Here is a 12,180-nt window from a genome sequence, read left to right on the forward strand (position 1 = left end):
AATAAGAACTGGAACAGGCACGGAGGTCCCGGGTCCTTTGGTTTCCAGTCCCAGGAGTTGCTCCTGTCTCCTCCCACTTTGGAGACCGCGGAGTAGGAAGGATTAAACCCGGGGGAGGAGTTCCGCCCCAGCTCCCTAGCCTGTGCCAGCACGCCTAGCCTTAGCGCCCACATAGAGCTCCAGTCTCCGTCCTGTGCCGTGCCCCGGCTGTGCTTCCCAGGGCAAGCTCCAGGCTCCGCAAGACCCGCGGGCCTCCAGGATGCAGACACCGCACAAGGAGCACCTGTATAAGCTGCTGGTAATCGGCGACCTAGGTGTAGGCAAGACCAGCATCATCAAGCGCTACGTGCACCAAAACTTCTCCTCCCACTACCGGGCCACCATTGGTGTGGACTTCGCGCTGAAGGTGCTCCACTGGGACCCAGAGACGGTGGTGCGCCTGCAGCTCTGGGACATCGCAGGTGAGCACTCAGAGCAGCGCGCAAGGGGGTGAGGGTGGAATGGGACAGTGAGAGGTTGGGGGGTGGTGAAGGTTCCGGGAATGGAGAGTGACTTGAAAGCAGAGTCCTGGGACCCTAGAGTGCAATCAAACAGGACATCCAGATCTTCAGAGCGCTTCACTCTAGGAAACTTTGGCTTATTGACTTGGAAACCTGATTTCAAAGAAATGAAAGTGTTTTCTTGTTTCTTTGTTGTTGTTTCTGTTGGAGTGGGCCCAACTCTAGCTGCAATGGCTTGAGCTGGTTACTTCACTTTCCCCTGGAATTCTTGGGTGCAGAGCAGACTGTGGCCCGGATTCACAAGGAGACTGTAGACGCATTCTGTTTTCATTCTAGTCTTTTTCTGGCCTTAGGGAGCCCTGACTTGGCCCAGAATGTCTCACGTGGCTTTCATCCTTCGAGTTTAGAGGGGAAGCCCCTAGGAAACTTAAGAAGGAGCAGGGTTGTCTCCTGCTCTTTCCTGTTTGCCCTTTCTCGGTTTTTAGGAATTTAGTTTCTTCCAAATCTCACTACTATCACCTCACTCCTTCTTGACTTCTTTAGTCAGGTTGAGATGCTGAATTTGTATAAATCTAGAATGAACTATCCCTTCCCACACCGCTCCCCTCTTCCCTATCTCTCTTCCATCTCCCTCTATCCTCTTCACACACTGTCTCAAAAAGGAGACCGTGTTTGTGTTTTAGGACAACTTTTTTTTTTAAACTGAGACAGAATCCTGTCATTCAACTCTGCTAATCTAGATAAAGTTGACCTTGAACTCACAAAGATCCACTTGCCTCTGCCTCCCCAGAGGCAAGGGTAGGGGGTTTTGATGATGTTAATGTCATCTGCTTTAAGATTTCTTGATTTGATCTTGGTGTAGTTTTTGAGAAAACTAAAATGAGATCAGAATTTGACCAACAGTTTATACCAGCTCCTAGGCACAATGAAAACTGAGGCAGGCTGCAGTTTGTTCTCAAGACTGGGTCCTACTTGGCTGCTTGTAACCTGGGTATGCCTAGCTTCTTATTCCAGATGCTAACTCACCAGACCAGTAGCATTTTGAGTTGCAAATGGCTAGGCAGTGATAGCTCAAGAATCTTCTCACTTTGGAGTTTTAAACTCCAATGAATTCCCCATGATCCATTTTAAATGGCCCTACTTAATCTCTATTCATGGTTTGCAGCACCAAGAACCCCTTGATAAGTGCTGGATTTAAGTAAGGAGTTCTTTTTCAGAAGATATGTTCATTGCAGCTAGTGCATTTGGGTGGAAACATTTTGCCCTGACTTGAAATGAACACCGAGAAGGAAAACTCCTAAACGGACATGTATGGTCTTTGGATACATGTGCTTCTGCAGCCATGAGCTTGCAGGTCTTATGATAAGGTTTGCTAGTGTAGACAGGTTCATGGTTTGGAGTATTTAACAGTTCTAGAGAAGCAGGAGCTACTGGAGACGTGAAGATTGCATCCACTAGAGTCTTCTGAGCTTTTCCCTGTGAGCCTTTGCCCTCTGTTGCTGCATGTATTAGTGACTGAAATGTCTTACAGCCACACCAAAGTTCTCAGGATCCCAGTTTAAAATAGTGTACTGTTTAAAAGATGTAGTTGTAGCTAGCATCATGCAGCTAGCATAGTTGTAGTCTAAGTAGCATTATGTCTTCAACCTTGTTATATGTAGGTGAGTTTTAGTTTCCTCTTCTAAACAGGAAGAACAGAAAGACATAATGATTCTGAGCTTCCAGAATGGGATACCTTTAGAGCAGAATCCCTTCTTCTGAATACTACTATGCGATTATAGATAAATTCCCCATATCTTTGTTTAGGTTTTGTTATCTATAAATAGGGAGTGTGTTTTATCTCCCAAATGACAGAAGAATAAACAATAATGCAAGGTAAAGACAATAGTGCTGACCTCTAGGAGCTCATTAAGTTACTAGTGTTTGCATATTTATACCTACTAAGCTAGAGGAACATGGCATAGATATGGTGACTAAGTCCTAACAAGTAGTAATTCCTATACCACACATATATCTTGTTCTCAAACGTCATTTCAGCATCAGTTTTAGTCTTACGCATTTTGCAACATAAGACAGTTTGAGTTCCAAGCTTGCTCTCAGAAGCCATTTAACTGCCAGACTTGTGAATCCTTTCCCTAGCCACAGTTTCAGACCAAAGTTTTGCTGAAGGCTATAATCACAGAAGTTGGTGCAAGTAGGAAATCGGAAGGATCTGAGGTTCCATACAACAGACAGAGTGGCATTCAACCTCATGGTAATGCTCAGTTCACTTTCTTTGATAACTTCAAGCTCAAAGGCCCTGAACTGATGAGTTGGAGGTTGAAAGCTGTTTGAGTGAAAGCAAGGTAATTGGGGGATAGGACGGTTGTAAGGCAATTGTTTCAGGTTGTATTAGAGACCTCTGAGTTCTAAGATAGTTTGAAATCCAACCTCCACTCTCCACTCAGATTCAAGTTAGGTTAAGTATGCTTTTGAGTACCCTCAAGTCACAGCATGCCCTCCTTTTCTTACCTCTGGTATGTGTTTATAAAGAAGGGGTAACAGTGAACTGAGTTTTGAGAGTGTTCACATTCTTTTCTTTTAACTTAAAAAGTAAAACATGGTTTTATGTGTATGGATATTTTGCCTGCATGTATGTTTATACATCACATGTATATAGTGCCCATGGAGGCAAGAAGAGAGTGTCTCTGGAATGGGACTTAACAGAATTGTGAGATGCCATGTGGGTGCTGAGAACTGTACTCAGGTTGGTCTTCTGCAATTGCAGTCAAAGTGCCTAACTGCTGAGCCACCTCTCTAGTTTCTCCCGTTTGTTTTGTTTTGGTTTGGTTTTGAGACAATGTAGCCCAGGTTACCCTTGAACTCACTGTGGAGCCAAAGTTGATTTTAAAACTTCTGATCTTCTTTTCTATGCTTCCCCAGTGCTGAGGTTACATGTAATGGCCACCATATTTAGCTTATGCAATACTGGGGATCAAATTAAGGGCCTTGGGCATGTTAGGCAAGCACCCAAACACTCTTGATGAGATGGCAAAGACTTGCCCTGACTCTATACGATATTAGCCTACTACAGTGGTTCTTGGCATAGATAGATCCTTTGTGTTTCATTTGGTTCAATGATGTAAGGCCTGATTTGTATATGGTTTCCCATGATATACATCTCATATCACCTTGAGTGGCCTGCCCTATTCTGAAACTCCCAAGACAATAGGGGCTTGTGAAACAAGATGATAATTTCTCCAAAATTTACCCCATTTCTGAGAAGGTCAACTATAAAGGCGAACCTGGGTCAACTCTGTTCACATATCCTTGGTAGAGTCAAGTATATTAAGTTATTTTGTCCAGGATGAACCTGTTAACAGCCAAGTAGGATTGTGCCTATTCAGTCTGATTTGAAATCATACTAGGTTATGCAAGTCCACTAACCTGTGAGTACCTGACAAGCAGTGAGTTCTTGCGGATAAGGCCTTCTTTCTTTCTCTGGTTGGTAGATAATTTTTGCTTTCTTCCAGCATTTTTCTTTTATTGAAAATAGATATTTTCTCATTTAATACAATCTGATCACGTTTTCCCATCCTCCTACTTCTCTAAGTTGTTCTCCAACTTTCCTGTTCTTGAGTTATTAGGCAATCCTTGCCTTCTTCCTACAATTTTTGGATATTTATAGACACCAATATGGAGAAAGTGGATAAATGAATGAAAAAAATTTTGAACATTTGATCACAGATTGAGGTATGAGCTTATACTCCTCTTTTCTGTATACATAAACCCCCCAAAAGAAAGAAAGAAACAAAAAGTATATACTTGAGATTCATTTTCTTAACTACTCTCCAATCTAGATCCAGACACCAGCAATTTGCCACATGAGCACATTCAGAGAATTGTGTTGTTCTCTGTGGAGCTCCTAAGTACTTTGGGACACAACTTCAGGAATTGTGACAATTACAGATCTAACAGCTACCATCCCTTAAGCACCTGATATTATGGCTGTCCAAGGACATTTAATTTCCTAGTTAAATAGCTGGCTATATGGTAGTGTTAGAATTTAAAATATGGCTGTTGAACAGGCCACCTACCTAATGAACATGCCCCTCCCCACCCTTTTTAACAACTTTGTTCTACTTCCCCTTGTTTAATAGTAGAGTGTTTCAGATACATTCTAAATCTAATTATGTATGGTGAAAATATAATATTTGATATTGGTCAAGTCATGAAATTTTACTGGACCTCAGGTATAGAATAGCAATTATTTTATTTGCCTATGATATCACATTTGTAAGATGTTCTCTCAGCTTCTACAAGCTTTAATGTTATAGTATATATGCATGTATATCTACCTCTGTCTATATATGTAACAGTACATACATACATTCATACAAATGAATAAGTGAAATTTGACTGAATGTGCTAATCATCATACAATCCAACTCAGTATTCAAAAATGCCATGTAAAACATCGTATTTGCAGACAGTTGGAAGAGCGCTTCTTCACCATGGAGAAGTTTTCGTGAAGCAGTCTTCTATATGACAGCTGCCTCTAACAAGATCCAACTTAGGACAACAGCATTCCATTTCTATGCAAGACTCAGCTATTCTGTCTTTCCCCATTCACTTGGGTCACCATGGTAGAATGCTTTAAAGTTTTGAAAATGTTCTCACTCTGGGGTCTCAACTGAAGAAAAGGTTTGGACTTGGCCATCTCCTCAGTGTCCTTAGTATCTATGTTGATAATAATTATCCAATTAATCTTATAAGTATTAGGTATCTTGGCACTAGATCTAGATATATAGCAAAAGGTACATTTTGAAAACAAGTATGTCAAGTAGAACAACATGCATTTGAAGACGGGCCTATCTCCGTGGGGGAATTCATTGCCTCTTTTTTATCCTGGCTAATTATAGGTTTTCAGATCACTATGTGGATAACAGGCTGTGCACTTAACAGCTAAGCAGAGTGTATAGTAAGCAGAAGTGGAGACTGCTCGATATCGTACAGGAAACATGGAGGGGAATCAGGATATTGAATTAGATATGACGATTCTGGACCTCAAGAAGGTTAACTCTTTTGTGTCATGATGACATGAAAACTTGCAAGCATGCCATCTCTCATAGTGAGGGACATGGACTCATAGCCGTGATTGCAAAATATTTTTGCTGCTGGAACAAAGTGGATCCTGTCTACGCCACACCCTTTAACTGTTTGAGACAAAAAAAGCCTGAGGAAGTTGGACGAAGCCTGAATTAGCACAGCATTTCTTGTGCTCACACTTATCTCTGTTCTTTTATTGGAGCTATAATTCCCTGAAAGAGGCTCAGACTCTGATTCTAAAGCTGCCTGTGTGCTTAATGTTGCAATTTTTCACCTTACAATTCCATTTTCCCGATGGTCATGCTCTCCACAGTGTTTTTGCACATTAGCTGTTTACTAAGTTTGTGTGTATCTCTGTGTGGGTGTGTCTGTATACAGTCACTATGTTTGAACTAGAGTGGATCTGAGACTTTTTTGAGAATAGTTGTCTTGAAATAGGCTTACAGCTTTTTTTTCCCTTATGATAATTCATTTCAGGAAGGGGATAGATCAAGACTTTCAAGCTCCTTTTGAACACTTTTTATGTCTTTTTCTATGATCTAGAGGTAAACTTTCCAGAAAGACCTGGTGACCCCATTATTTTAGAGTAAAATTTAGATATAGGACATCTATGGAAGATCCATCTCTCTAGGTCATTATATGTTGGTATAAGTTGGCAAAGTTCAAATACAAGACTTGATTTTTAGATTTCAAATTATTAATTCACTGTTTATTTGGGATAAAGTTTCTGAATTTGCACTTTTTCCCCTTCTTTTGATTTTCCATTCCTAGATCAAGAAATGCCATTTCATTACTTTGTAAAGTAATGATCTTTTTCTTTTTGAGTAACTATGACTTGCTCACCACCCATCCGAAGTTTGGTGGCAGCCTCCTCTGTCCTCAGAAGGAAGTTTCCAGCAGCCCAATACTCAGTACAGTGTCCTCATCTATTTTGACTTCTTCAGTTTAACCTCTTGCGACAGAAGAACACCATTCTCAGAGTTCAAGACTGGCTTTTCACTATACATGTCAAGGCTTTAAGTGATCAGGCCTGTGTTGCACTTCAGCCTTATCGTCCACACATGGCATTGGACTGTGCCGGAATCTCACAGCGTCCCATTGCCTTACCTTTCCTGCTATGCAGTAGCTCACACAATTGCCCCTGTATCAATGTACCTTCCTGTCTTTTACTTAGGTCACTTCAATATATCCTGAATCATTCCATCCATTCTATCTGTTGACTTCACATGAAGATAGGAGGAGACACTATTTCCAAAATCACAGATTAGTCTTATTTTCCATAGATTATGATGTTTCTTCTTCTATACAAGAGTGGTATGTTCATCAAAACTGTATCCCAGTATCCTAACTAGTACTTAGCACATACTTGACATTCAATGAATATATAATAAAACATTTCTAATCAAATATTGCATCATTAATTTGATTCCAAGACAGGTTGATGTTCAATGTTATAGATAAAATAGAAATTACTAATTCAAATTTGATTGTAGTTTAAAGACCAGAATTTTATACATATTACCATATGTATAAAATGTATAACCAAACACCTTAAGAAGGTATTTTAGTATTTTTAACATAAAACTGGGGAATATGCTTAAATATGATTTTAAAAGCTATGATTCTTCATTTATCAACTTCTCTGGAGTTTGGAATAAAATGTCAGTTGTTTAAAGGTCAAGGGGAAAAGTGTGTTCTTTGAAATTTTCAGTATGTTAAATGGGGTAATAACATATGAAAAGTAATTTTATATGATTACATCATCTTGTACCTTATCCAAACCTTTCCAGTCCTTTTAGAAATAAAGGGATTTATGATTTGGAGGGATAGTATTGGAATCTCAGGCCCATAAAACTTATAAATGTTAGAACTAATCCCTTGTTTATTATTGATGAGGTCTGAAAAATTAAAACCTTCTTAAAAGCTTGTGTTATCTTAAGTATTGACATTCAGTTATGGTAGGCAAGAGGGATCCACAGTTCATTTGCTAACAGTATAATTTTTCTGTAGCTCTAGGCATTTAACTCAGAACATTTTGAGGGCTAGTGCAAGAGATATACCACAGAGGTACATCCCCAGGCACTTTAACCATAATTTTAAAATGAAAACCATCCCAATGACCATGCATGGTAATATTCAGATTTCAGTCACTTTAACTCCTTGGCTTTCCATGTTTGGTCCCATATTTATTGTTTCTACTCCTTTCTGTCCATCCTGCAGATGCATGAGATCTTTTCTTTGGTTCCACACGTCATAGTGATAATAGTTGATTCATTTAAAAAGCAACTGCCCTAAGGAAATTCCCTAATTGTTTCTGTCAGTAGTAACTTCTTCACCCTTTGAGTCCCATGCAACATTTTTTTATTCCCCTGTAATACTTGGTGACAAGTCTTGTGTTAAAGTGAGTTTATCCCTTTGAAGATATACTGTGCACGTTTCAGAGGCCTCTGCCATGAGTTATTTGGTATATATTATAATTAGGTGGTTGTGGCCAAAGAAGTAGAGAAAGTGCGAATGCTACTTAGGAGGGTGTCCTAGTTAGGTTTCCACTTGTAATAAAATGTTCTAACAAAAGCGATGTAAGGGAGAAAGAGGTTTATTAAAGCTCACAGTTCATCACAGAAGGGAAGTAGAGGCAGCAGGAACCCAAAGCATCATGTTCACAAACAGAAAGCAGAGAACACTGAGTGCACGCCTGTTAGTGCTTAGCTTGCTTTCTCCAGCTTATGCACTTCAGGATCCCCTGCCTCAGTCAGGGTCCCACACGCTGGGGGAGTTTTAAAGAAATCAAGAGAGTCTCCCATAGGTGTGCTCCCACATGCCTCTAGATTCTGTGATCTCAGAAAAGATCTAAGAAAAAGCCTAATTTTGGAAGGAAGAGTTAATGAATTTAAGAGGGCTGGAGAGTTTGAAGTGTTTGATTATCGTTTTCCTTAACTCTGTAATTTTTGTAGCCCGCATTTTCCTGATGGACTGTTTAGCCTTTGTTCCCCATATTTATATTCAAATTTAACTTTTAATTAGTTTACCAGTCTTGCATAAAATTGCTCTCCCAAGAAGAATGATGGATTTTCTTGTTTACGTCTTCAGTCTAATGCAGACCAAGTATTTATAGTATGATGGGGATTCCAAAAGATTTCTCTCTAAAGCATAGGGGAAGTTCAAAACAAATTGATTCAAAAATCCTTGTTGAGAAACTTGTTTTCCTCTGCAATATAATGTGCTATTAATAGGTCTATTTATTGAGGGTCAGGCATATTATAGGAATATGCACCATTAGCTTTATTGCTCAAAATGAGCTTCTCTGGACTCTTACTACATAGAGACAAAAAAAACTATAATTGTTTAGGCTATAAAAATGTGAAGCATGGAAAACTTTTTGGACAGGCACACAAATAAGGAGTTCTGCTGAGTTATGATTTATCTGACCACTACTCCTATTTTACAACCAGTCTGTCTATTCTAATGCTTCCCAGTATTTGATAAAATAAAGCAATTGTTTTGCAGCTAATAGATTATTTAAAGTTCATCTAGTAGGAAAGCTAAATTCTTTTCATGCATCATCAATGAAAGCTTATGATTAGCTGAACTTAATGTAACATATCTTTATATATGACTTTTAGGCCAGAAAACTATAGTACCTAAGGGGCAGAAGTACCTCATTTGAGAAAGAAAGCTAAGAATAGCTGTGTGGTTTTTCAAATAATAACTTTTATGGTGCTAGGAGGATCGCTCTATGTGTCTTTGTATGTATGTATCTGGTTTTTGTTGTTGTTACTGTTCTTGTTGCTGTTGTTGTTGTTTTGTGTTTGTTTATTTTGGATTTTTGGTTTTGTTTTTTTGTTTTTTGATGTAAACAAAATAGAGTAGCCTCTAGAGGCTTATGCAGAAAATCTCACACTCTTAGTACATCACACTCTTAATGTCAAAATAATTTCTTATTATGCCCTTAAGTCAAAGGAAGTACTTAAAACTTATGTTCTTTAAGAAGATAAAACTAGGTGACTTAATAAGCATGTTTTGGAGTAACTCAGTTTGTAGAGTGCTAGCATCCATAAAATTCTAGGTTGGTTTTCAGCACTGTACGAAACGAGACATGGTGATCTTTGTCAATAATCTCAGCACTGTGGAGGCCGAAGGATCAAAGCTCATCAAAGGTCGTCCTGGGCTATGGAGCAAGTTCCATGTGGTTTTGCTATACACACAAAAATGTATCTTCTAGCAAGTAGTTATTCATTTGAAAAAAAAGTAGCACAATTTGCAAAAGATTTTGTAAACTACAATTAACAAGTATGTGTGCCTTGGGTTATGGAGTGACCTCTTAGCTCTTTGAGACAGACTTGTCCCACTACCCTCATTTCCTGCCTGTATTGATTTGTCACACAGTTCTTGTTTTCTATGACAGAAATTTCCAAAATTAAACTACCCCAAGTGTTTGCCTGAAATTTTAAAATATCACAAGGATTTCCAGGAGGCATATTATAGCATTTCTAACATTTATGGTTTAGGGAATAAGTATACTAAAGGAATCTAGAAATCCTTCAAGAATCGAGATTGGAAATAAGCGGTATTTTTGTATGTTATGTATTAGAGTGTCTTTAAAGGTTACTTAGGACTACTATTTCAAATGCTAAATAATTCAAAGGTTGCTTTTTGTTGGATGTATTGAGCTAATTATTTAGTAAACATATTTAGGATGATTAGTTGTTATTTTTAGAACAACATTGTTTTTAATTGAAATTGTTGGTGTTTAATAATATTAATGAAAGGAATCATAAGATTTCAAAATTAAGGCCAGGAAAGGCAATGTAAAGCTGTAATCCCAACATTAACGATGTAAAGCAGGAGGACCATAAATTCAAAGCTACCTTGGGTTACACAGTAAGTTTTTTTAACGGAATTTTATTTTCTTATACATTTTTTCTTAGCTAAACATATCATATATAGCTTGTTTATTCTTGATGGATAAATCCAAGAACTATAACTACCATAAGTATTAAATAAGAGCCATTATTTATGGTGGATCTGAAATGATGGAAAGAGCCTGGATAGTTCTAAAATACAGGCAGGTTGAGATCTTTTTGAACAGAAGAAATGGAAAATAAATGCATAAGATCTGTGATTCTTCTTTTTTCAATCCAGTTCTTTCCTTGCAGGGGTTCCCTCCCTCCCACAAATATGAATAAAAATAGTCACTTCATTATATGAAGTCCCTGTATTGCTACTTTCATTCTGTTATGTAAGTCTATTAGGGGTACACACTAAGAGCCTCTTAGAATCCACGTGCTATGCAGACATGAGTACTGTGATTGAGTAATTGAATTGGTAGCTTGGGGGATCTACAGTGTTACTGGACACACTGCAGAGGGTTACAGACCATGAAAAATACTGCAAGCAGGTGTAAGTTAAATAATCAAGAGGATGATATATAGTGAGTCATTGTTGTGGAAACTTGGGAAACAAAGAAATGGGTTCAAAGCCAAATAGTCATAGTCTAGTCATAGTCATGATTAAAAAGAAGGTATACTTATCTTATTAAAATGGTTATGAATGAAAACTGAGGTTTTAAATTGGTGTTTTTCTTGCACACGAGTATTTGAAGGAAGTAATGTCAGCACATTTTTCTTTTTCATTTAAAAGTTAGAAGTTTGGTATTGATTAGTTCAAAAGTGTTCACAAGTGAACAATAGATGGTCATGATTTATTTTTAATATGAGTTCTGTACTTGTAAGTGTTCAAAATTTTTAAGATATTCCAATATGTGAATTTTTATGATATAGCTTCCTTTCTGTTACAATCAAAGGGGCTAATTTAAATTGTTTGAAATCTGGTATGGATCACACCACATATTAGTAATTCAACTTCTCATTATGCACCTTTGCTCCAGGCTCTAGGTACATTACTCTCTACAAGCATTGATACTGAGACACAGGGCCATGGAAAATGAATTCAGTAGTAGTACATAGAAAAGAAAATAGGTTAACTGCACAGTTGCGACCTCCCCCTATAACATTTGGCCATATACTCAACTATCTATGTAACATATCTATTTATAGAAATCTAATATCAACTGTAACATGTCAGAATCTTGGTTTATTTTCTGTCATTGAGTGTCACACATCAAACCTAATGAAATCATCTCTGTCCTAGCTACTAGTAAAGTCCTGTTTTCTTTGAGGCTCCTGAAGTCAGGCTTGAATCATCCCTTTTTATACAGTTCCTCTGCTCTGTCTGTCTCCAGTTGTTTCCAGGAAACAAACAATCTTCACAACTACCACTTAAATTAAATAATAATCACTTGCCAATTGTTGCAATACCATCCTAACTGGAACTCCAGTTCTGTCCTGGTTCTCACAAATCATTTCTCAATGCATCTACCTTAGTATTCGTTGATTTTTCATCTTGTTTCGTTCCAGCAGCTTGGCCCATTACCATGGCAGAGAGCAGCGTGGCAGACATGGTACTGGTGAAAGTAACTGGGAATTCTACATCTTGATCTACAGAAAGCGAGATACTGGTCAGGGCATGATGTTTTAAACGCCAAGCCTACTCCTAGTGATACCCTGCTTCCAACAAGGCTGCATCTACTCCA

The 12,180-nt window shown here is 38.3% G+C and overlaps 1 protein-coding gene across 1 annotated transcript in view; it reads left to right on the top strand.

Annotated features, from left to right (window-relative positions):
* Positions 1–213: 213 nt before the first annotated feature.
* Positions 214–12,180, top strand: part of Rab38 (RAB38, member RAS oncogene family) — an 80,340-nt gene continuing 68,373 nt past the window's right edge. The window contains exon 1 of the mRNA NM_145774.3: positions 214–461. Within this exon, the coding sequence (NP_665717.1) occupies positions 260–461 (202 nt within the window). The 5' untranslated portion in view covers positions 214–259. The remainder of the gene's footprint in view (positions 462–12,180) is intronic.

This window comes from Rattus norvegicus, chromosome 1 (assembly GCF_036323735.1).
Source record: "Rattus norvegicus strain BN/NHsdMcwi chromosome 1, GRCr8, whole genome shotgun sequence".
Taxonomy (NCBI): Eukaryota; Metazoa; Chordata; class Mammalia; order Rodentia; family Muridae; genus Rattus; species Rattus norvegicus.